The following is a 24,492-nucleotide window of genomic DNA, read 5'->3' as shown; positions in this document are numbered from 1 at the left end:
GGAAGCAAAAGTCTTTAACCTGATTTGCTAACTAAATCAGTCCTAAACCAACTACTTGATACCTCTGCTAACTGCCTGGCTCTTGCTCCCTAGGCCCCACAGTGTGGATTCTCCTGCTGCTGCATTCCCACAGCTTGCCCTTGACTTAGTTTTTCTGACTCATTCAGGATAGACAGCCCAATCTGAAACCAGAGAGTCACTCACTCTTTTTCCCTTCCCCTCCACAGGCCTGAATATGTGATTTCTCCCTCCCCTTTCGGCCATGGACCCCACATTGTGACTTTTCTTTTAGAGCCTCTGAAACTGGTAGATTAGCCAGGAGCGATGTCTCAGACCCCCACAAGAATAACTAGCCCCTATGGCTCTGATAGGTTGGTGCAGTTAGCCGCGAGGCTTCGGCCAGCACTGTGTGACACCCTGATCACTGTAGGGGGCCTGGAGTTCCCTGCTCACAGTCTGGTGCTGGCAGGAGCAAGCCCAAGGCTGGGTTGCAGGGGCCGGTGGGCTCTGGTTGAAGGCATCAGCCCATCTACCTTTGCTCAGCTTCTGACCTTTGTGTATGGAGAGAGCGTAGAGCTACAGCCTGGGGAGCTGGGGAACCTGGAAGAGGCAGCCAGAGCCTTGGGGGTGCAGGCCCTGGAAGAGGCATGCAAGCAAGCTCAAAAGGATAAGAAGGAAGACAAGCTGGATCCAGGATGGAAAAGGCACCATGATTCAGAAGAACTTATGAGGAGTTCTGAGAGAGGACTGGGGGGCCCTGAAGAGAAACAGATACCAGAGAAGGATTTTGGAAGTCATGAGGGAGGACAGGAGACCGTACACAAGCACAAAGCCCCCGGAGAGAGTCCCGAGACAGCAGCGGTAACTAGGAAGAGGAGATCAGAGGAGGCCTTCAGTCCAGCCTCCGTGCGCTCCGGGGGAGCAGAGAGGAAGCAAGGAGAGGCCATGCGAGGTTTAGAGAGACCTGAGGGCTCTGAGGAGTGTCTTCGTGGGTGCTCTGGTCCCCTTTCCTCATCAGGTTCCCTCCTAACCAGCCTCATTCCCAGGCCCTGTTGGGCTGAGGCCCCTTGGTTGGGGGAGGGCCAACCTGCCCTGTGGAGCATCTTCCTGTGGCCGCCCAGATATGGCGCTCCCTTCTCCCTTAGCACCCCCATCACTGCAGCCTGGCAGGTCTGGCCACAAGACCAGAGGTGAGTGAAGGAGGGCTTAGTGGAAGATGTAGGCTGGGAGGGAGTAGCTCAGGAGAGGCAGCAGTAATGCGTGGGAAGGCGCCACATCTCTGCATTTCCTGAGTTAAGGAGACAACAAAATATTCTGGTCCCAAGAGAGGCCGGAGCTGGTTAGGGTCTCAGGCTTTGCCAAGGCTATCATCATTCTTCTCCATCCAGGATCCCACTGACCTTGAACAACTCCAAAGGTCTTTGGAGTCAGAATCGGCAGCCCTCCTCCAGCCCCACTCCAGGTAAGCCCCTTCCTGTTCCATCCAGGGCTTCCGGAGAGCCGCTGGGCTTCTGGAGTCCAGCCTTCGCAGCGCCCTACTACACTCTACTTGCAGGGTCCTTTCCCCAGGGCCCTGAACAGCTCAGCCCTTGGGAGATAGAAGAGTCTGGGCAAGGGTACACAGGTAAGCAGGGTGCGAGAACTGCTGCCTCTGCCCCTCCCAAGCGCTCAGCTTGCCTGGATGGATGGATTCAGGGATTCTGGTCATGCCATTTTGACTTCTCTGTCTACACAGGCCCACTGACAACCTGTGTGGGTCAAGAATGCACACTGCGCTGCCCGTCTCACCAACACCCTCCTTTACCCCTTCCTGCTCGCTCTCGGCCCTATTCTTGCTCTGTCTGTGGAAAGAGGTTTTCACTCAAGCATCAGATGGAAACGCATTACCGAGTCCACACAGGTATGGACTGTGTGCATTTGTCTTTTTTGTTTTTTGCTCCCATCGCTGGTCTGCCAGCTCCTCCCTTGCCCCATTGCTTGATGCTCCCCTAGCTTGGCCAACCTTCGCCCATTTCTTCCTTCTCTGGCTTTCTCCACCTGTAGGAGAGAAGCCCTTCTCCTGTAGCCTCTGTCCTCAGCGCTCCCGGGATTTCTCTGCCATGACCAAGCACCTGAGGACACATGGGGCTGCTCCCTATCGCTGCCCTCTGTGCAGGGTTGGCTGCCCCAGCCTGGCTTCCATGCAGGCGCACATGCGTGGCCACTCGCCCAGCCAGCTGCCGCCTGGATGGACCATACGCTCCACCTTCCTCTACTCTTCCTCGAGGCCGAGTCGGACCTCGATCTCTCCCGGGAGTCCTACCTCCTCCTCTGGCACCTGACCGGGTATTGGTAGCTTCTTTGGCTTGATAAGTGTCCAACCAAAGAATGAAAGGCGAGCCCTGCCTCTATTGCCACCTGGCTAATTTGTCCCGCAGAAGCGCTGCGGGACAGAACCACGAACCCTCTCTGGATGCGCGTGGGTTGCAGAAGTCTCGACCGACTGGAGAGTCCGAGTTAAAGACATATTTAGTTGGTTGGAGTGAAGACATATTTAGTTGGTTGGAATGAAGACATATTTAACATATTTAATTGGTTGGAGTGAAGACTAACTGGGGACTATCAATTTCATCACTATAATAAAGAGTTTTCTGTGCTCTCCAGTCAGGATGAGTCCAGAATTTTCCGCCTGCGCCGGGGTGTGTGAGTGGTGGTGGTGGTGGTGATGGTGTGTCCAACCCTTGCCCCTTGTCCTGTAGCGGCCCCTGCTGGGCATTCACACACTAAACAGAGAGTCAGGCATTTCATTTCCGGGGACTCCGTATAATTCCTGAGGGCAGCACGCCGCAAAGGCACTACAGACCCTGGGGGACGAGGAGGGTGGCTGTGAGGGCTCCAAGGCTCTGGTCCCTTCCACAGCAATGCACCGCGCGCGTACTCCAGACTGGAGAGGAGCGCAGACTCAGGTCGTGGTTTTAGGTACCCGTCTGCTCTCCCTGAGAGCAAGGGACGGGGGACCAGCCTCTCGAGCATCTCCCCTCCGCGCCGTGCAATGCGGCTACAGGATTGCGCCTAGAAGTGAACGCCACCGCCCTTCCCTCAGCCCACGCCTAGCGCATTAGCGAACTTCGTTTGCCGGTGTCGGTCGGGTTCCCAGGGTCCGACGCCCGTGGTACCCTGGGAATGGTAGTCCGTGCAGGCCGCTAGTTCCGACTAGAACAATGGGAGGAGTCTGAACCGGGGACCACACCTCCTCGAGACCAGGAACTGGCTCTCCGGCTCTCCGTCGCTGACCCCGTAGTCCCAGTTCTCGCGCCCTAGCTGTCGGCGGAAGAAGCAAGGCCGTCTGGACTACATTTCCCAGCGGTCCTTGCGCCTCCCGCTCTCAGGCCGCTACGCGGGGTTCGCTTTCCAGGTGTGGTCTGAGCCTGACGGCCGACCGACCCGGACTCCCGCTCCCGTGGTGCCCCGCGCGTGGCCAACCCAGCCTCCCCCCTCCCCCCCCGGCTCCTGCCCGCCCCGCCGCAGCGGCGCTGGTTGTTGTCGTGAGCCGCAGCCGCCCCGCTTCGCCCCTCCCCTTCTCCCCTCCCCCCCCGGCCCTGCGCACGGGCCGCCCCTCCCCCCGCCTCCCCGTCCCCTCTCACGGTGCCAAGATGGCGGCGGCGGCGGGCGGCGGCAGTTGCCCCGGGCCTGGCTCTGCACGGGGCCGCTTCCCGGGCCGGCCGCGGGGTTCCGGCGGGGGCGGGGGCCGCGGCGGCCGAGGCAGCGGAGCCGAAAGAGTGCGGGTAACCCTGCGGCGCGGCGGCGGCGCGGCGGGGCCGGGAGGAGCCGAGCCCGGGGAGGACACGGCCCTGCTCCGTTTGCTGGGGCTCCGCCGGGGCCTGCGCCGGCTCCGCCGTCTGTGGGCTGGTCCGCGCGTTCAGCGGGGCCGGGGCCGCGGCCGGGGCCGGAGCTGGGGCCCGAACCGTGGCTGCATGCCGGAGGAGGAGAGCAGTGACGGGGAATCCGAGGAGGAGGTGAGGCGGTCGGAGGCGTCTTTTGCGCCGGGTGGGGCGGAGGCCAGGGGCTTGCAGGGCTCCTGATAGCTTCGAAGGGTGTTGTGGACAAGTGGGGTTCTTGGGGCACTTGAAAATAAGCATGGAAGGAGGCAGGCTGCGTGGAGCTTTCGGGGGTTAGGGCCTTTGAAAGTGGTCAGGGAAGACCTGATTGCAGCTAGACGCCTGGGCTCCAGGCAAGCCCTGCTGGTGTCCTGAGCTGATCTTTCGCGGTAGCAATGGCAGTGCAGAAGAGGACTGGGTGAAGGGGCCACAGGGATTGCATGCTCGACCAGTGGTGGTTGACAGCAGCAGCGTGGCCTTAATGGACCAGGACTAGAGCCTTATGGGCTCTTACCTGCAGACTGCCTTCTTGGGCCTCACAAGCCGCGACTCTCCCTGGTTTCCCAGTGTCCCTGTTGCTCTTTGGTTCTAAGATAGAGTGGTGGAGGATTCTTTGGGTACAGGTTGAAGAGGGCTAGAATGAGAGCTGAGTCTTGAGTCTGGGGTGAGTGCAGCTGCTGATTTGGCCCTCTGAGCCTTTTGGAGGAGGAGGAGTGTGTGGATGTGTGGATTATATTGCTTAGGAGAGCAAGTAGTCCTCTGAGGGCTCCGAGTGGCTTCTAATGTGATAAACCACCTGCTCCACCTTCTCCCCCCACCCCACAGCATTCCCATTTAGGAATGCCCTGCATGGGTGTAGATGAAGGACTTGCTTCGTATTAAGTTGGAATTAGCCCTCAGTGTAATGCCTACTGCTTCTCTTGAGGAGAGAGACCTCGTCTCTCTAGTGTTCTGGGCCAGTGCCCCACCAAAGGCTGTGCTGGTATGGTCTGGTTCAAAACTGCATTGTGCCTTCATTTCCTCTGACCTGGCCTCGGTCTGTTAAGTTTTTTTGGTAAATAAGTGGGAGTACATTAAGGTGGAAGCTAAGTATTATATCCTCAGCACCTGAAACCCAGGTGGAACCAGGGCTTTGGCACTGACTGCTGTTTCTCCCCTCACCCCTGGTCCCCTAAATCAGGAATTTCAGGGTTTTCATTCAGATGAAGATGTGGCCCCCAGTTCCCTGCGCTCTGCGCTCCGGTCCCAGCGAGGTGAGTGATGGGGAAGCTCTACCTCTCTAGTCTTACGGGGATGGTCTTGCCCTTTGTGTCAGCTCTCTGGCCGTCACCTAGTTTCCACCAGTTCCTGAGTGTCCTGTGTTCAGAGTCCAAGCTAGCTGGGGCTTTGGGGGGAACAGACAAGTAAGACTTAATACCTTGCCCTTCTGGCGTGTTTTTATCAAGTCCTCCAGGCCAGCTTGACCCAACTCCCCATAACTGTTTTCCTTTTAGGTCGAGCCCCTCGGGGTCGGGGCCGAAAGCATAAGACGACCCCCCTTCCTCCTCCTCGCCTAGCAGATGTGGCTCCTGGTCCCCCAAAGACCTCTTCTCGGAAACGGGGTGAGGAGGGCACTGAACGGATGGTGCAGGCACTGACTGAACTTCTCCGGCGGGCCCAGGCACCCCAAGCCCCCCGGAGCCGGGCATGTGAGCCCTCTACTCCCCGTCGGTCTCGGGGTCGACCCCCAGGACGGCCAGCAGGCCCCTGTCGGAAAAAGCAGCAAGCAGTAGTGATAGCAGAGGCGGCTGTGACAATCCCTAAACCTGAGCCTCCACCTCCTGTGGTTCCAGTAAAGAACAGAACTGGCAGCTGGAAGTGCAAGGAGGGACCTGGTCCAGGACCTGGAACCCCCAAACGTGGAGGACAGCCTGGGAGAGGAGGCCGTGGAGGCAGGGGCAGAGGCCGAGGCGGACTTCCCCTTATGATCAAGTTTGTTTCAAAGGCTAAAAAAGTGAAGATGGGACAGTTGTCCCAGGGACTAGAATCAGGTCAGGGTCGTAGTAAACATGGAGAAAGCTGGCAGGATGCCCCCCAAAGAAGAAATGAAGATGAACAGGAAGGGGACCCTTGTTGGAAGAAACCAGAGCAGAAACTGGAGGAGGAGGGAGAGGAGAAGGAAGAAAAGGAAGACAACACTGAGATCAAAGAAGAGACTGAGACAGCTGTGACTGAGGAAGAAGTGATGCTAGTCAAGGAGAAGGAAGAGGCAAAGCTGCCATCACCGCCCTTGACTCCTCCAGTCCCTTCACCACCACCTCCTCTCCCACCCCCATCAGTATCTCCACCTCCAGCATCCCCTCTACCACCCCCAGTTTCTCCTCCTCCCCCACCATCCCCTTCCCCACACCCAGCCTCAGAGAAACAAGAAGAGTCTCCTCCTCTTGTGGTGCCAGCTACATGCTCTAGGAAGAGGGGCCGGCCTCCCCTGACTCCTAGCCAACGGGCAGAGCGAGAAGCTGCTCGGTCAGTACCAGAGGGCATCTTTTCTCCCACTCCAAATCCCAGCACCACCACAGGAAGCCCTCCGGAAGACAGTCCTACTGTGGCCCCCAAAAGTACCACCTTCTTGAAGAATATACGGCAGTTTATTATGCCTGTGGTGAGTGCCCGTTCCTCCCGTGTTATCAAGACACCTCGGCGATTTATGGACGAAGACCCTCCCAAGCCTCCAAAGGTGGAGGTTTCTGTTGCTCGACCTCCTGTTGCGACCTCCCCACTTGCTCCCCAGGAGCCAGTACCAGTCCCCTCTCCACCTCGTGTCCCAACTCCCCCATCTACTCCAGTCCCACTCCCTGAGAAGAGACGGTCTATCCTAAGAGAGCCCACGTTTCGCTGGACTTCATTAACCCGGGAGCTGCCGCCGCCTCCCCCTGCTCCTCCACCAGCCTCATCACCACCCGCACCATCTCCACCACCCACCCCTGCCACTCCCTCCCGGAGGCCCCTACTCCTTCGAGCCCCCCAGTTTACCCCAAGTGAAGCCCACCTGAAGATCTATGAATCGGTGCTTACTCCTCCTCCTGGGGCTCTTGAAGCCCCTGAGCCAGAGCTGCCTCCTGCTGATGACTCTCCAGCTGAGCCTGAGCCTCGGGCAGTGGGGCGGACCAACCACCTCAGCTTGCCTCGATTTGTCCCTGTGGTCACCACTCCTGTTAAGGTTGAGGTGCCCCACAATGGGGCTCCAGCTCTGAGCAATGGGCAGCAGCTTCAGACTCAGCTCCAGCAGCCTCCACAGGCCTTGCAGACACAGCTCCTACCCCAGGCACTACCACCACAGCAACCGCAAGTACAGCCACAGGTACAGCTGCAGCCACCTCCATCACCGCAGCAGACACCACCACTGGAAAAGGCCCCTGGTGCAAGTCTAGGTCCGCTGCCACTGTCTGGGGTGGAGGAAAAAATGTTTAGCCTCCTTAAGAGAGCTAAAGTGCAGCTATTCAAGATTGATCAGCAGCAACAGCAGAAAGTGGCAGCTTCAATGTCGGTGAGTGCAGTGCTTTGAGCAGGCCCCTGCCTTCATGCAGCTGTCTCCCTAGCCAGTGTGTAGCAGGAACACTTGACCAGTTTCCGCTTCATTTCCACCTGTTTGTTCCCTGGCCCCATCCCTTCCCTCTCCTACTCCCCTGTTTTCACTGGTCCTCACTTTGCAGCCCCTAACCCTGTTGTTTCCCCTAGCAGCCAAGTCCTGTAGTGCAAATGGAGGAGGCTGTGGGGACTGTCAAACAGACCCCAGACAGAGGCTGTGTCAAGTCTGAAGATGAATCCATGGACGCTAAGAGAGATCGAGCCTCGGTATGCAGTGAGAGGAGGGTCTTCTGAAGAAGGCTGGCTACAGGATCATAGGGAACAATTTCCCACACCTGTTCCTGGTTTTTCCTCTCCCAGGGCCCTGAGTCACCTGTGCAAGGCCCCAGAATCAAACATGTCTGCCGTCATGCTGCTGTGGCCTTGGGTCAGGCTCGGGCCATGGTGCCTGAAGATGTACCCCGCCTCAGTGCCCTCCCTCTCCGGGATCGGCAGGACCTCGCAGCTGAGGGTAGGGGACTTGTGTAGGGGGAGGCTAGACAACAAGGTTTGTGCATGAGCAAGAGCCCCAGGGAGCCGAGTAGAGAGCTTTGTTGGGGCTTAGGAAGCGAGTGGACAAACCCAGTTAGCTCCAGGGTACCTGGAGCCTGTTAGTGTGGGAAAGCATAGGGAAAACAGAAACGAGGTAGGATACCTAGTGTTTTGTGGCTCTGTCTCCCCTCCATCTATTACAATAGATACGTCATCAGCATCAGAGACTGAGAGTGTCCCATCCCGATCCCAACGGGAAAAGGTGGAATCCACAGGGCCTGTGGGAGACTTGGAGCCTACAGGGTCTGCAGGGGCCCTGACCCATACGCCACGGCGATCACTGCCATCTCACCATGGCAAGAAGATGAGAATGGCTCGTTGCGGACATTGCCGGGGTTGCTTGCGTGTGCAAGATTGTGGCTCTTGTGTCAACTGCTTGGATAAACCTAAGTTTGGGGGCCCCAACACTAAGAAGCAGTGCTGTGTGTAAGTAGCTGGAGTGTGGCCTTCTGGTCCATCTGGGGTTAAGTCACTTGAGCCTCCTGCCCCAGCCTTTCTTCTGCCCAGTCAAAGCAGTGGGATTGGCATCCTTGTGGAGAGCTTCCTCTCTTCCCCCCAGACCACCAGTCCCCTACCCTGGTGACGTGCTGCTCCCCTCCCCAGATACCGGAAGTGTGACAAGATAGAGGCTCGGAAGATGGAGCGGCTAGCAAAAAAAGGTAATAAAGATTGAAGAGCATTTATTCGTAAAACCTTAGTAGTGTGGCAGAGGCCACATTTTCTTTGTTCTCCGCCTTGACTTTGCATTTGTCACGTGTCCTTCTCTACCAAAGCTTGCATCTCTCCTGCATTCCTTTTGTGCCACACTTTCCGGATTTCCTTTGTCCTGGTGCCCAGGTCCCTTGCTGAGTTAAAATCCTACCAAGTCCCCTGTTCCCACAGGCCGGACGATAGTGAAGACGCTGTTGCCCTGGGATTCCGATGAATCTCCCGAGGCCTCCCCTGGTCCTCCAGGCCCACGCCGGGGGGCGGGAGCTGGGGGGCCCCGGGAGGAGGTGGGGGCCACTCCCGGGCCCGAGGAGCAGGACTCCCTCCTACTGCAGCGCAAGTCAGCTCGACGCTGCGTCAAACAGCGACCCTCCTATGATGTCTTCGAGGACTCAGATGACTCAGATCCCGGGGGTCCCCCTGCTCCAAGACGTCGAACCCCCAGAGAACATGGTGCGTTCTCAGTTAGTTTGTCCTATGTCTCTTTTCCTTTTGGCCATTCTGGGGGTGAAATCCAGGGCCTTCTGCCTTTTGTTTAGAAGGGACAGGGCTCCTCAGTCTGTCCACAAGGGTAGCTGGGGATAAAGATGAAGTAGTTCTAGGGACGCACATACACAGTTGGTGTGAGGTGCTCACTAAGGGCCTGGTTGGAGGAAGCCCTGGATGTAGGTGCAGAGGGGTGGAGGGCCCAGCATGGGAAGGGTCAGCTGTCCTGTGTCCTGCCTAGAGCTGCCAGTGCTAGAACCTGAGGAGCAGAGCCGGCCCCGCAAACCCACCCTGCAGCCTGTGTTGCAGCTCAAGGCCCGAAGGCGCCTGGACAAGGTCAGCAAGGCCCGCTCCGAGAACCCCAAGCCCTGTGTGAGGCATGGCTCCTGCTCTCCAGGAGCTACCTGGCAAGTCAGGGTGATGGGCACACCTGAGTGTCGTGGTGTGTCCTCACCAGAGGACAGGTCCTGAGGGATGAGGCAGGTCTTGCCTTTCTGGAAAGCCAAGTGGGATCTGGTCAAAAGGCAGGGTCTGGCAGGTTGGGGGAGGCCAGTGAGGAGAGGAGTCTACAGAGGGGTGGGATTGGCATCCTTTGACAACGCCATGTTCCTCCTCAGGATTCTTTAGCCCCTGGCTCCTTTGCCTCTTTCCCCAATGGCTGGACTGGAAAGCAGAAGTCCCCTGATGGTGTGCACCGGGTCCGAGTAGATTTTAAGGTACAGGGTTGAGGGCCAGTTGTAGAGCCTGTGGTTGGAGAAACTTCCTGATTGTATCAAGAGTAAACAGAGCTTTCAGCATGGATCTGACTCGTGTTCCTAGCTGCTTTCCAATCCTGTGTCCTCTTCTATTACCCAGGAGGATTGTGACCTAGAGAACGTGTGGCTTATGGGCGGTCTCAGTGTGCTTACTTCTGTGCCAGGGGGACCACCGATGGTGTGCCTTCTGTGTGCTAGCAAAGGCCTGCATGAGGTTGGTGCTTTGCCTTTTTTTTTTTTTTTTTTTTTTTTTTAAGATAATCTTGGCCTCCAAGTCTCCATTCACCCAGGGCTCATCCCCTGGCTGTCCAGCCTCATTCTGTTCATCATTTCCTTATCCCTCCTAGTTGGTCTTTTGCCAAGTCTGCTGTGATCCTTTCCACCCCTTCTGTCTGGAGGAGGCCGAACGGCCCTTGCCCCAGCATCGAGATACCTGGTGCTGTCGGCGCTGCAAGTTCTGCCATGTCTGTGGGCGCAAAGGCCGTGGGTCCAAGGTGGGGCACTAGCAGCCTAGGGCAGATGGAGGCCTACGGGGAGGGGTATCATTATACAGTATATTTTACCCTGCTTTTTCTTCCGCTGTCCTAGCACCTCCTGGAATGTGAACGTTGTCGCCATGCTTACCACCCAGCCTGCCTAGGACCTAGCTACCCAACCCGGGCCACACGTAAACGGCGCCACTGGGTGAGAGATGAGCCCATGTCCCTTGCTCTGGCATTCTATTTGTTCCACCTTCAGGTACAACCTAGCCAAAGCTCTCAAAAGATGACAGGCAACATTTCTCTGGGTAGAGTATATACCCAGGCAGAATTGACTTTTAGAAGCTCATGAGTTCAGTATTCCTAGCCTCACAGGAAGGACCCTGAGATCCACTTCTGCCCCTCCCTTTCTCCTCTTAGCATAATTTCCTGTACTGGTCCTTCATTTGTTTCCTCCCACCTCTCCTCTCATCTCACCTGTCAGTCTGCTGCAGCCTGCTGTCCAGCTGTCTTCTAACATCACCCTTCTCCCCAGATCTGTTCAGCCTGTGTGCGCTGTAAGAGCTGTGGGGCAACTCCAGGCAAGAACTGGGACGTCGAGTGGTCTGGAGATTACAGCCTCTGTCCCAGGTGCACCGAGCTCTATGAGAAAGGTGGGACCTGGCAGGAGAACGGGGACGTGGTATGGTGGAATGGGCCAGGCTCTGGACTAGGGTCCTACTCAGTGGGCCTCCAGCAACGAAAGGAAAAAATTCTAGTAGCTTTCCGGCTTTTAGCTGTGGAAGTCCTCCAGTATACAGAATAATGAGCACAGAGCAGAGCCACTCTGAGAAGCGCAAGTACAGGGCTTGGGAATCCACCTAGTCACTGAGATCTCTCCTGGAAGAACCCAAGTTTCCACTGCGCAGCTTGAAGACCAGTGCTTTCTTCATTTGTTCACCCAGATCATTTAGCAAAAGTTTTCTTTTCTTTTTGAAAGGTATTGACTACAGAGAACACACGCTGTCCACAGACAGCTTTTAGACTGAAGGGTATAATGGAAGCAGCTTGTGTAGTTGTCAGAGATGTGCACAGCCTCTGCACCTGACTCGGGCCTGCTCCTGCCTGCTCTTGACTTTGACCTCTCACTTCCTCCCCCAGGAAACTACTGCCCAATTTGCACACGCTGCTATGAAGACAATGACTATGAGAGCAAGATGATGCAGTGCGCACAGTGTGACCACTGGGTGCATGCCAAATGTGAGGGACTTTCAGGTGAGAAGAAGAGTGCTTAAGGAGCACAGGTTCCGCCCTTGGGGGACCCTATTCCCACCCCAGGCCTGTAGGATGACAGGTACACTAACTGTCCTTGGGTCCAGGGGCCTCCCAAGAGCCCTTAAATCTTTCCAATCCGTTGTCTCCTTTGTCATTGGCTATTTTAGATGAAGACTATGAGATCCTTTCTGGGCTGCCAGACTCGGTGCTGTACACATGTGGGCCATGTGCTGGGGCAACAGAGCCCCGTTGGAGAGAGGCCCTGAGTGGGGCCCTGCAAGGAGGCCTGCGCCAGGTGCTCCAGGGCCTGTTGAGCTCGAAGATGGCAGGCCCATTGCTGCTGTGCACCCAGGTCTGGAGGACCCCAGAGGCAGTCGGGTGGGGTCGGGCTCAGGATCAGCCCTTCTGACTTTCTGGATTTGCAGTGTGGGCAGGATGGGAAGCAGCTCCACCCAGGACCCTGCGATTTGCAAGCTGTGGGACAGCGCTTTGAGGAAGGCCACTATAAGTCTGTGGTGAGTGGGGCATGGGGAGGAGCAGCTGGCTGCTGTGAGAAGAGGGCAGAGACGGTCTGGGGCTGGAGTTTGGGGTCAGGGCCCAGACACTAAGAAACTCCCTTACAGCACAGCTTCATGGAAGACATGGTAGCCATCTTGATGAGGCACTCAGAAGAAGGAGAGACCCCAGAGCGCCGCGCTGGGAACCAGATGAAAGGACTCCTACTGAAGGTGAATGCTGGGGTTGTGCTAGAGGGTAATTGGAGTGGCGGTAGAGGACAAAGAATGTCCCTTCAGACCCTGCCGCATCTGTTCTCATCCTGTTAACCCATTTTCCAGCTGCTAGAGTCTGCGTTCTGCTGGTTCGACGCCCATGACCCTAAGTACTGGCGACGGAGTACCCGGCTGCCAAAGTGAGCAAGACTGAGTAGCTGGTGGGGGATCAAGGAGTGAGGCCAAAAGCAAAGGCACTTGGGATTCCAGGGATAAGGCTTAGGATAAGGAGCAGGGTTCGGGTCAAGGCTGGAGAGGAGGGTGGTGGAACCAGGGTAAGCTTTCCTCATTGCTTTAGACTAGCAAAGGTTTATGCATGTAATTAGCACTGTCTTTGCTTCTGCTTTTTTTTTTTTCCCAATTATTTTATGTGCATTGCCTGCTGTGTGGCATGTCTGTTCGTATGAGGGTGTCTGATCCCCTGGAACTAGAGTTACAGTTATAGGCTGCCATTTGGGTCCTGGTAATTGAACCTGGGTCCTCTGGAAGAGCAGCCAGTGCTGCTAACCACTGAATCTTTTCTCCAGTCTCTGTTTCTACTTTTTTTTTTAATATTTATTTATTTATTTATTATATATACAATATTCTGTCTGTGTGTATGCCTACAGGCCAGAAGAGGGCACCAGACCCCATTATAGATGGTTGTGAGCCACCATGTGGTTGCTGGGAATTGAACTCAGGACCTTTGGAAGAGCAGGCAATGCTCTTAACCTCTGAGCCATCGCTCCAGCCCTGTTTCTACTTTTTTAAAGCATTTGGGGAAGCTCATGTTTTGGATGGTAGGCAGGCACTGATGGCCTAGTGGTCAGAGCCCAAGAGGCTGTTTGAGCCTAGACAAATAAGCCACTAACTAGAGTCTAGGGATAGGGATCAGAAGGAGTCCTGCAAGGGTGACACATAAGCTGAGAAGCAGAGTATTCCAGGAGCTTAGGAACAGGACATCTAGCTAGCACAGAGGAGTGTAGCTTATTTGGGAGAAAAAAAGTCCAAGTGAGAATGGAAGAAAGGAGTCATGGTGTGCTAAAGCTTATATCGTGGGTGGGCTCCAGTTGAATTACCTTTGTTGAACACATCAGATACTAACCCTGCCTTCACAGCGGAGTCCTCCCCAATGCCGTGTTGCCCCCTTCTTTGGACCATGTCTATGCCCAGTGGAGACAGCAAGAATCAGAGACCCCAGAATCTGGGCAACCTCCAGGGGATCCTTCAGCAGGTACTAGGAAGTAGAGACCGGTACCTGATTGTTGGGACACACTCTAGATCCTGACTTCTAGGTTTACTTTCCTGCATCCTTCACAGCTTTCCAGAGCAAGGACCCAGCTGCTTTCTCACACCTGGATGACCCCCGTCAGTGTGCACTCTGTCTCAAGTATGGGGATGCTGACTCCAAGGTAAAGGTTACTATACAAAGCTCTAGATTTTGGGGCCTGGTCCTCGGAACCCCCCATCTCCCTTAATGCCACTCCTCTTCTTCCTACAGGAGGCTGGGCGGCTTCTGTACATTGGGCAAAATGAGTGGACACATGTCAATTGTGCCATTTGGTCAGCTGAAGTGTTTGAGGAGAATGACGGCTCCCTTAAGAATGTTCATGCTGCTGTTGCACGAGGAAGGCAGATGGTAAGGGCATGGGCCCAGAAAGGTGGACAGCTCCTGGGGTCACAGGTTGGTCCTTCCTTCAGTGTAGAACTTACCCTTTATTACATGGTAATCTCTGGGACATGTTCTTCCGTTCCACTACTGGTCCCTAGTACCCTTTTGTGGTGCTGGGAATTGAAATTAAGGCTTCACTTGTGCTAGGCAAGTGTTTTACCACTGAGCTATATTTTCAGCCCTCCCTCATTTATTTGGTTGGTTGGTTGTTTGGTTTTTGGAGACAGTGTCATGAGCCCTGGCTGCCCTAGTACTCTTATGTAGCCCAATCGCGTTCCAAATGTACTCTTTTTCTGCTTCTGAATGCTGGGATTGTAGGCATGTCCCCCTGGTCTGGCTCTCTCAGTGCCAGTTTGGTTGTCTCAAGACTCTGGCACTGGGCTGAAGGGATGGCTCAGAGGTTAAGAGCACTGGCTGCTCTTCCAGAGGTCCCGAGTTCAATTCTCAGCAACCACATGGTGGCTCACAACCATCTGTGATGAAATCTGGTGCCCTCTTCTGGCCTGCAGGCATACATGCAGGCAGAATGCTGTATACATAATAAATAAATCTTAAAAAAAAGAGACTCTGGCACTGGTGATTGACAACATTTTTTCTCTAGCTTGATCTAGGCCTGTATCCCAAGAGACAGGTATTAAACACCTGTTGACAGTACCATTATAGGACACCTTCCATATGGTGCCATCTCCCTCTTACTAGGCAGTCTCTTTAACCCAGTCAAGTCAGCTTCAGAATCCTTTTTCAGCCTGGAGGTGATGGTACAAGCTTTAATCCCAGCACTCGGGAGGTAGAGGCAGAAGGATCTCTGTGAATATGAGGCCAGCCTGGTTGGTCTACAGAGTGAGTTCTAGGACAGCGAAGGCTACACAGAGAAACCCTATCTGGAAAACCCAAAAACAAACAAACCAAAAAAACCAAGACATTTCTCACTGTGTGTCCCTGGATGGAGTCTCAGAGAAGACTTCCTTTGGCAGGAGCTGTGTGATGACTAGTTTAAAGAAGGGGGCAAGTACCAGTCAGCAAGAGTGGTGACTTTCCCCAGGGTTACTTCAGCTTTCGGAGGTTGTTTGGGTGTACACCTGGCCCTGGGGACAGCCGGGGAAGGCTGTGTAATGAATGCTAGGCCAGCCAGGGCCTGTGCAAATTATCAGTGGTGCTGAGCCACATAGTTTTCATCTCAGCAGTCCCTTCCTCCCTTAGCGCTGTGAGCTCTGCCTGAAGCCTGGAGCCACAGTGGGCTGCTGCCTGTCCTCCTGCCTCAGCAACTTCCACTTCATGTGTGCTCGGGCCAGCTACTGCATCTTCCAGGATGACAAGAAGGTTTTCTGCCAGAAACACACAGACCTCCTAGATGGCAAGGTGGGTCAGGATGCTGGAATCAGCTGCCCATTCCCCTATTGTCTTGTGTTTCCCTGTGGTCCTATAGGCCAAGCCCTTGAGTGCTGAGTCCCTGTCTTCAGAGCTTTTCTCTCTTCCTTCTCTACCCTCTGCCAATTCAGCAACTCCCATCTGCTTTCTGCCTCCCAGGAGATCGTGACCCCTGACGGTTTTGATGTTCTCCGGCGGGTCTATGTGGACTTTGAGGGCATCAACTTCAAACGAAAGTTCTTGACTGGGCTTGAACCAGATGTCATCAATATACTCATTGGTAAGCCATTTGCTCTCTTACATACTGCTGCTGACCTCACCTGGCCCTACCCTATCTGACTTCTCCTTTGTACTATAGGCTCCATCAGAATCAACTCCCTGGGCACCCTGTCTGATCTCTCAGACTGTGAGGGTCGGCTCTTCCCCATTGGCTATCAGTGAGCACCCTAGGGCTGATGGGGGGAGGAGGACTTGAGGGCTGGATGTTGTTTCTAGGTTTCCCTTAACTGTTGTCCCCTTTGCTCCAGGTGCTCCCGCCTGTACTGGAGCACAGTGGATGCTCGGAGGCGCTGCTGGTATCGGTGCCGAATTCTAGAGTATCGCCCCTGGGGGCCAAGGGAGGAGCCGGTTCACCTGGAGGCAGCAGAGGAGAACCAGACCATTGTGCATAGCCCCACCCCTTCCTCAGGTAGCCTCACCCCATTCCCTAGATGGGACCTCTCAAAGAGGTTACCACCAGCCGGGCGGTGGTGGCGCACGCCTTTAATCCCAGCACTTGGGAGGCAGAGGCAGGCGGATCTCTGTGAGTTCGAGACCAGCCTGGTCTACAAGAGCTAGTTCCAGGACAGGCTCCAAAACCACAGAGAAACCCTGTCTCGAAAAACCCAAAAAAAAAAAAAGAGGTTACCACCAACCCCATACCCTCCTTGCCTTAAACTTAAAGTTGAGCCAGGCGGTTGTGGTACACGCCTTTAATCCCAGCACTCGGGAGGCAGAGGCAGGTGGATCTCTGTGAGTTCAAGGTCAGCGATCTACAGAGCGAGCACTGACTCCATAGCTACTGGGAAACACTGTCTCGAGAAACAAAAAAGAAAAAGAAACTTAAGGATGTACTTATCTTTCCTTTCCTGGAATGACAGAAGCAATACAGCTGGCTTTGAAGCATACTATAGAGACTGTGCCCAGCGTTTTACAAGAAGTGAGGGAAGAGCACCAGATTACCAGCCATAGGGAACAGGAGTGGTCACAGCTGGTTTCCTAAGGGTTGTGTGCTCTTGCTAAGGGCACAGACTCTACTGTACTATGTACAAGGGGAAGGTTTATCACTACAGTAAGTGGTAAAGTCGGTTTGGGGTCCCGATGTGCTTATTTCCTGGCTGTGTGTACATGAGCCTACAGAGGCCAGAGGGGTGAGATCCCCTGGAGCTGGAGTGATTGTGAGCCACTTGGCATAGTCTCTGGGAAAGGAACTCTGGTCTCATGGAAGAAGAGCAAGTGCTCTTAACTACTGTGCCGTCTCTACAGACTTTGAAGGGGCATATATAGAGAAGTTTTGGTACTGAGTCTCCACCTCCCCTGAAACAGTTTCCTTGCCATTTCAGAGCCCCCCAATCATGATGACCTGCCAGATGCAGATTCCCTGATTCCTGGAGATCCTGTACACCACTCACCTATTCAGAATCTGGATCCCCCACTTCGGACAGATTCAAGCAGTGGCCCTCCTCCCACCCCCCGCTCCTTCTCAGGGGCTCGAATCAAAGTGCCCAACTACTCACCATCTCGGAGGCCCTTGGGTGGTGTCTCATTTGGTCCTCTGCCCTCCCCAGGTAAGCACATGGTGTCAAGAATGGCTAGAACAGCTGGGTGTTGGTGGTGCACACCTTTAATCCTTGCAGTCAGGCGGCAGAGGCTGGCGAATCTCTGAGTTTGAGGCCATTCTGGTCTAGAGAACCCTGGTCTAGGACAGCCAGGGCTACACAGAGAAACCTTGTCTTGGAAAAAAAAAAAGAATGAGTGAAGCTAGGAACGACTAGGAAATGTGGAACAACTTGCTGATACCGACCTTTTCTTCCACAGGAAGTCCATCTTCCCTGACCCACCATATCCCTACCGTGGGAGACTCGGACTTTCCAGCTCCCCCCAGGCGATCTCGCCGTCCTAGCCCCCTGGCCACAAGGCCACCACCATCCCGGCGGACTTCCTCTCCTCTCAGAACTTCCCCTCAGCTCAGGGTGCCCCTGTCTACCTCAGTCACAGCCCTCACACCTACCTCAGGGGAGCTGGCTCCCCCTGACCTGGCCTCATCTCCTCTGCCACCCCCTGAAGACCTGGGCCCAGACTTTGAAGACATGGAGGTGGTGTCAGAACTAAGTGCTGCTGACCTGGACTTCGCAGCCAGCCTGCTGGGGACTGAGCCCTTCCAGGAAGAGATTGTGGCTGCTGGGGCCGTGGGGAGCAGCCAGGCAGGCCCAGGGGACAGCTCAGAGGAGGAGGCCAGCCCCACCACTCACTATGTTCACTTCCCTGTGACGGTGGTGTCTAGCCCTGCCCTGGCTCCCAGTTCCCTCACTGGAGCGCCCCGAATTGAGCAGCTGGATGGAGTGGATGATGGCACAGACAGTGAGGCAGAGGCTGTCCAGCAACCTCGGGGACAGGGGACTTCTCCTTCAGGACCAGGAGTGGGCCGAGGTGGAGTCCTCGGAGCAGCTGGGGACAGAGCCCGACCTCCTGAAGACTTGCCTTCAGAAATTGTGGACTTTGTGTTAAAGAACCTAGGGGGTCCTGGGGAGGGGGCTGCTGGTCCCAGAGAGGAATCTCTCCCCTCAGCACCTCCCTTAGCTAATGGCAGCCAGCCCCCACAAGGCTTGCCTGCTAGCCCAGCTGACCCTACCCGGACATTTGCCTGGCTCCCTGGGGCTCCAGGGGTCCGAGTGTTGAGTCTGGGTCCTGCTCCAGAACCCCCTAAACCTGCTACATCCAAGATCATCCTTGTCAACAAGCTAGGACAAGTATTTGTGAAGATGGCTGGGGAGGGCGATCCTGCTGCACCCCCAGTAAAGCAGCCACCTCTTCCCCCTATCATTCCCCCAACGGCTCCCACCTCCTGGACTCTGCCCCCAGGACCTCTGCTCAGTGTGTTACCTGTAGTAGGGGTAGGAGTGGTCCGGCCTGCCCCACCCCCACCCCCACCCCCACTAACACTGGTGTTCAGCAGTGGGCCCCCCAGCCCACCGCGCCAGGCCATCCGTGTCAAGAGGGTATCCACCTTCTCTGGCCGATCCCCTCCAGTACCTCCCCCAAACAAAAGTCCCCGGCTGGATGAAGATGGAGAATCCTTGGAGGATACCCACCAAGTGCCAGGGATCAGTGGCGGTGGGTAAGTATGGGTCTCAGGCTGGTGCTGCAGGCAGTGGAGGTGGACAGGAGAAAGCAGTTGAGCCTCTGCTTCCTTCCAGGTCCAGCCGCGTGCGGATGAAGACACCTACAGTACGTGGGGTTCTGGACTTAAACAATCCTGGGGAGCCTCCTGAAGAAGAAAATCCTGGGTGAGTGACCAGGTCCCTTCTCTGGAGAATCTGGTCCTCCTCCTCCCCAATAATTTTTGCCTCCTGACAGGTCTCTTCTTCACAGGCCCCTTCAGGACCGGTGCCCTTTGCTGCCACTTCCTGAAGGTCCTGCCCGGGCCACTGATGGTCCTTCAGACCTACTCTTTGAGTCCCAGTGGCATCACTATTCAGGTAGAGACCACCTTTCCCCCTCATTGCCTACTTGTGCTTGACCCAGTGGTGACTGACAGAACCTGAATTGGTTACTTTCAAAAACTCAGTGCACACCGGGCAGTGGTGGCGCACTTTAATCCCAGCACTCAGGAGGCAGAGGCAGGCAGATCTCTGAGTTCGAGGCCAGCCTGGTCTACAAACAAGAGCTAGTTCCAGGACAGCTAGGACTGTTACACAGGGAACCCCTGCCTCAAAAAAAAAAAAAAAAAAAAACTTAGTCCAGACCAGGGGCTGAGGTCTTGGGCTCTTTCTCTCAACAGCAGAAACAGACAAAACTCACACACACTCTGTGGGTGTAAGCCCAAAGTTAGGTGCTAGGGTTACACAGATACTCACAGGGAGCTCCTAGCCTTGTCATAGAAACAGAAGTGTTAGCAATCAGGTTTAGTGACTGGGCAGTAGTGGTGCACACCTTTAATCCCAGCACTCAGATGGCAGAAGCAGACAGAGCTTGAAGTTCAAGGCTAGGCTGGTCTACATAGCAAGTTCTAGGACAGCCAGGGCTACACAAAGAAACCCTGTCTCAACCAACAGCAAAGGACAAGAAAAGAAATGAGGTTTAGTGATCCCTTGCTTGTAATGCCAGCAGTGCTGGGCTGAGCCAGATTTGATTCTGATCCGGCAGTAGACTGGGCCACATAGTGGGACCCTCTCTCACAACAAAAAGAAGGAAAACAACTTTGTGTACAGATTCAAGTGGTAGGGCTTTGTGCAGCTGTGGGGATGGTGTAGGGGCACATCTAATGTTGGTATCAAAGTTAGTGCTCAGTAAAGGGAAAAAGTCAGGGATCATCCAGGACCCAAGTGAGGTGCAGGAACAGTAGGAAGATCAGAAGAATCTGGTGTTCCAGGAGCCAGGGATGGAGTTGTTAGCAGTTCATCTACCACAGTGAGCCACCAGGCCAGGCCTGTGAATCCTGGATTGGCAGAGTGCATGAGCAGGTGGCATGGAGTGGGTCGGATGTTGAAGATAGTGGTTGGTGAGGAGCCAGAGCAGCACCCAGGCAGCTGGCCAAGAAGTTGAGCTAAGCATCAGGAGGAGGTAGGGCAGCAGGTCAAAGAGCTTGGGGCTATGAGGACTGCAGCTTCAAAGCTGATGGGAGGGGGAAGGGTAGTGGTTGAGGGAAAGACAGAGAATGATGGTGAGCTTTGAGTGGGTGACTGCTGAGGTAGGACAATCTAGCAGGTCTACCTGCAGTTTGGCGCACAGGTGGGTGCTCGAGTGGTTCTTGTTAAGACTTGGTGAGACGAAGTGAGTTTTCTGATGGTCTCTGGGGTCACTCGTTAGGACAGCCAAGTAAGCTGGTGGGCAAGCTGGGTCTGTGGTGACCCAGTCCTTTCCAGGTGTTGGGGTTCTCACTCTCAGTACATAGAGCTAGCCTGGGGTCACCAAATTAGAGCCACGTGGACTAAGGCTGCTAAACTGAGAGCTTTCAGTCTGGCATAAGGGTGTGATGGTGATGATGTCGGGCACACTGCTGTTCTTGGGGACCCAGACGTGTCCGTTCTGTAGCTCATGGACTCTGCATGGTAGATAAGCAGTGTGAGAAAGAATAAGGGGGAAGGGCTCTGTGGCTGTCCTTTGATGTATTCAGGGAAGAGCAGATGGAGTGGGAAGGAGTTGGTAATGGAAGGCCTGGAGACATCTGACTTCTGTAGCAGCAGTCAGGGTTGTCTGACTAGACTTGGACAAGGTGCAAGGCTGTTTGATTGACTGGGCATGTGGGTCTTGCTCCTATGTCATGTTCCACTCCTGCTTTTGTGCCCCACCCCTGCCCTGGATAAAACGGTTGGCCTTGTTGTACACTGACTGCAGTTGCTCTCTTAACTTCCCTCCTTGAAACACTTCCTTCTCTAGCTTCCGGGACCCCACATTTTCCTCTCACCTCTGGTCATGCCTTATTTCAACCTTTAATTTCTATGTCCCAGGGTCTGGGCCTTGGTTTGTGTGGCTCCCCCAACCTGCTTTCTGGGGGGACTTCAAGGCTCTTAACCCTATCAGTGTTCTGATAGCTACCACATTACTTTCTACAGCCTAGGCCTAGTCCCTGGACTTGTGTGCCTGCGTTCTCTTTTCTGCTGATTTGCCATCTCCACTATCAAGTAGCAGGGGGATATTTTCTGAGAAAGCTCTAAGTTAACATGTCCTGGTCTTTGACTTTCACCCAAAGCGTTCCTTATCCTCACCATGACAGTTGATGGCAATCTTAACTTTACTGTTCAAGCCCCAGACCTCAGGGTTGCCCTAAACCATTCCGATGTCACAATTAATGCTTGCTACATCTAGAGTCCTGTTTGCTTTATCTTTATCATTTGTGACTGGTCCCAGCTACTCTGAGTTTGAGGCAAGAAGATCCAGGAGTTCAAGGCCAACCTGGACAATGTATACTAAGTTCAGACAATCCCTAAGAAGTTCCTTAAATAATTTATAACAGTGGTTCTCAGCTGCAACCCTTTAATACAATTCCTCATGTTGTGGTGACCCCCAACCATAAAATTACTTCATTGCTACTTCATAACTGTATTTTGCTACTGTTATGAATCATAATGTAAATATCTGATATGTGACTCCAAAAGATTCATGACCCACAGGTTATAATATAGAGTGTACTTGAATGTATGTGTCCAAGCCTATACATTTTAATATCTATAAATATTTAGTATATATTGAGCTGGGTATGTAGATTGGTGATAAAATGTTTACCTCACACACTCAAGACTCTAGGTTCAATTTCTAGTGTTCCCGCCATTATTTATTTCATATAAGTAATTCTCCAATATCTATAAAATGTTTCAGAAGCAGAATAATGATAGGCATATGGGTGTGAATGTTGGGTTGAGTTTCCGTGAGCCTGCAGAGCCTTTATGCTTCAGTGAAACAGCTCTATGATGGAAAAGTTTTTCCAGGCCCCTTAGAACATCCAAATCAATGCCACAGGACGCTCTAGGTAGTTGAAGCAGGATGAGGGCCATCTGTTTCCTAAATCTGTCTGTTTGTGCCCAGAGGTGCAAGAGATTAGTGTCAATTGGGAATCAGGGGCACTGGATCTTTTTTGAGACAAGACTTCTTTCTGTGTAGCACTGGCTGTCCTGGAACTCACGCTGTAGACCAGGCTGGCCTCAGACTCAGAGATCTACCCCTACCTCTGCCCCATAAGTTCTGTGATCAAATATGTCTACTGCTAGCCTGGCAGAGTGCTAGCTTTTGAGTCCAGGAAGGTGATCCTCTCCTATTCTTACCTTCCCCATGGAAGCAGGTGAGGCCTCAAGCTCTGAGGAAGAACCTCCATCCCCAGAGGACAAAGAAAACCAGGTTCCAAAACGAGCTGGTCCGCACTTGCGCTTTGAGATTAGCAGCGATGATGGCTTCAGTGTGGAGGCAGAGAGCTTGGAAGGTGAGTTGGGGGTAGCAGTAGCAGAGGAGGACAAGTGTTCAGACCCCATTCTGATTACTCTGGCCCCTCATTCCAGGAGCATGGAGAACTTTGATTGAGAAAGTGCAAGAGGCTCGAGGGCATGCACGACTCAGGCATCTCTCCTTCAGTGGTAAGAGGTATCCCCAGGAATGCTGGGAGCAAGGGCAAGGTGGGCCCTCCGTGTGATTGTTCTGTCCTCCTCGTTCTCAGGAATGAGTGGAGCACGGCTTCTGGGCATCCACCACGATGCTGTCATCTTCCTGGCAGAGCAGCTGCCTGGGGCCCAGCGCTGTCAGCATTATAAGTTCCGCTACCACCAGCAGGGAGAGGGTCAGGAGGAGCCCCCCCTGAATCCTCATGGGGCTGCCCGAGCTGAGGTCTATCTCCGGTGAGTAGTTGGGAATTAAGTCTAGAAAGATAAAACTGACACACTAGGCCACTGAAGAGTAATCTGTAGACTTAATGTCAGAAGAATGGACCCCCACACACCTCCTCTGTGCTGTCTTCAGCCCTATAGTCCTTGGCAATACTGGCCCAGGTCAAAAATGGCTAGGCAGCATCTCTTTGAAGGCATGACTGTGACCGTCCTACCTTTCTCCTGCTTTCAGGAAGTGTACCTTTGACATGTTCAACTTCCTGGCTTCCCAACATCGGGTGCTCCCTGAGGGGGCCACCTGCGATGAGGAAGAGGATGAGGTGCAGCTTCGGTCCACCAGGTGTGCAGAGCAAGGGAGTACTGGGCCTGGTCTGAAAGGGTCCTAAAGAGGGTGCTGTTCCTGGATATCAACTTATGTGGTATTGCTCTACCCTACCAGACGTGCCACCAGCCTGGAGCTTCCCATGGCCATGCGCTTTCGCCATCTCAAAAAGACATCCAAAGAGGCTGTGGGTGTCTACAGGTTAGTGGGGTTGGGGGGGGGTGCCCCTTGGGTGGATGGATAGATGCCATGATGGGGAGCTGCCTGGTGTCTGTCCCCCTCCCCCCTGATTTTCCATGGCACATCCTGCCCTGTAGATCAGCTATCCATGGACGAGGCCTGTTCTGTAAACGCAACATCGATGCTGGTGAGATGGTCATTGAGTATTCTGGCATTGTCATTCGCTCTGTGCTGACTGACAAGCGAGAGAAGTTCTATGATGGAAAGGTAAGTGCCATAAGGGTATGTGGGAAGTGGGTGTTGGCTGACCTGCAGGTGCAGAAAGCAAATTCCTTTGTTCCATCTCTGTAGGGTATTGGGTGCTACATGTTCCGCATGGATGACTTTGATGTGGTGGATGCCACCATGCACGGCAATGCTGCCCGCTTCATCAACCACTCATGTGAGCCCAACTGCTTCTCTCGTGTCATCCATGTGGAAGGCCAGAAACACATTGTTATCTTTGCCCTGCGCCGCATCCTGCGAGGTGAGGAGCTCACCTATGACTACAAGTTTCCCATCGAGGATGCCAGCAACAAGCTGCCCTGCAACTGTGGCGCCAAGCGCTGCCGTCGCTTCCTTAACTGAGGCCGTTGCTGCCCCAGATTCCTTATGTGCCCGCTGCCATCTCACCCTGACCTGTGGCTCCCTAGTCTCTGAGTGTCTCACTCCTACCCTCCTGTTCATGGTGGATGTGGGCATGTAGCGGGCAGGAGCCCCGCCTCCAGCCCACCCAGCCATCGTCTCTTCCTGCCCTGGACCCAGGGTGTAGATATTGTACAAAGGTTTCTAAATCCCTTCTTTTCTATGCACTTTTTTATTTAAGAGGGTGGGGTCCCAGGTGGGAATCCCCCCCTCAATAAAGTCTGTCAATGTTTGGAGAGGTGGTCTTTC

General features: G+C 54.3%; 2 protein-coding genes across 6 annotated transcripts; both read left to right on the top strand.

The window, feature by feature from the left end:
* Positions 1–324: 324 nt before the first annotated feature.
* On the top strand, positions 325–2,321 carry Zbtb32 (zinc finger and BTB domain containing 32). 2 transcript variants are annotated; one of them, XM_057756949.1, is made up of 6 exons: positions 325–888; positions 943–1,190; positions 1,389–1,462; positions 1,556–1,624; positions 1,736–1,900; positions 2,044–2,321. In XM_057756949.1, exons 1-6 carry the CDS (start codon positions 325–327, stop codon positions 2,319–2,321), a joined length of 1,398 nt encoding a protein of 465 aa, XP_057612932.1. The 2 variants fall into 2 exon arrangements, with proteins under 2 accessions (XP_057612932.1, XP_057612921.1); XM_057756938.1 differs by having other exon boundaries at positions 325–1,190.
* Positions 2,322–3,624: 1,303 nt separating this feature from the next.
* On the top strand, positions 3,625–24,464 carry Kmt2b (lysine methyltransferase 2B). 4 transcript variants are annotated; one of them, XM_057756475.1, is made up of 37 exons: positions 3,625–3,995; positions 5,038–5,110; positions 5,351–7,383; positions 7,578–7,691; positions 7,785–7,935; positions 8,162–8,441; positions 8,619–8,674; positions 8,898–9,176; positions 9,451–9,545; positions 9,827–9,925; positions 10,065–10,178; positions 10,312–10,458; positions 10,553–10,648; positions 10,979–11,096; positions 11,584–11,697; positions 11,865–12,049; positions 12,123–12,212; positions 12,321–12,425; positions 12,534–12,607; positions 13,565–13,680; positions 13,767–13,858; positions 13,948–14,085; positions 15,319–15,477; positions 15,646–15,766; positions 15,845–15,923; positions 16,014–16,174; positions 17,088–17,312; positions 17,563–18,862; positions 18,942–19,031; positions 19,117–19,223; positions 22,523–22,660; positions 22,737–22,811; positions 22,892–23,069; positions 23,290–23,397; positions 23,497–23,580; positions 23,697–23,826; positions 23,911–24,464. In XM_057756475.1, the coding sequence occupies exons 1-37, from the start codon at positions 3,633–3,635 to the stop codon at positions 24,184–24,186; spliced, it is 8,163 nt and encodes a 2,720-aa protein (XP_057612458.1). In that variant the 5' UTR covers positions 3,625–3,632; the 3' UTR covers positions 24,187–24,464. The 4 variants fall into 4 exon arrangements, with proteins under 4 accessions (XP_057612458.1, XP_057612439.1, XP_057612449.1 ...); XM_057756456.1 differs by having other exon boundaries at positions 22,520–22,660; XM_057756466.1 differs by having other exon boundaries at positions 7,575–7,691.
* Positions 24,465–24,492: the final 28 nt, after the last annotated feature.

This window comes from Chionomys nivalis, chromosome 2 (assembly GCF_950005125.1).
Source record: "Chionomys nivalis chromosome 2, mChiNiv1.1, whole genome shotgun sequence".
Classification (NCBI taxonomy): Eukaryota; Metazoa; Chordata; class Mammalia; order Rodentia; family Cricetidae; genus Chionomys; species Chionomys nivalis.
Note: the sequence above shows the minus strand (reverse complement) of the source record. Positions and strands in the feature narration are given on the sequence as shown.

Bases quoted from the DNA above. Each gene is read 5' to 3' on its own strand.
- Zbtb32 (XM_057756938.1), top strand. From the start codon at position 325: ATGTCTCAGACCCCCACAAGAATAACTAGCCCCTATGGCTCTGATAGG. The intron at 1,191-1,388 runs GTGAGTGAAGGA...TTCTCCATCCAG, and splicing joins GTCTGGCCACAAGACCAGAG to GATCCCACTGACCTTGAACA. The intron at 1,625-1,735 runs GTAAGCAGGGTG...CTGTCTACACAG, and splicing joins GTCTGGGCAAGGGTACACAG to GCCCACTGACAACCTGTGTG.
- Kmt2b (XM_057756451.1), top strand. From the start codon at position 3,633: ATGGCGGCGGCGGCGGGCGGCGGCAGTTGCCCCGGGCCTGGCTCTGCA. The intron at 16,175-17,087 runs GTAGCCTCACCC...TTGCCATTTCAG, and splicing joins TAGCCCCACCCCTTCCTCAG to AGCCCCCCAATCATGATGAC. The intron at 18,863-18,941 runs GTAAGTATGGGT...GCTTCCTTCCAG, and splicing joins CCAGGGATCAGTGGCGGTGG to GTCCAGCCGCGTGCGGATGA.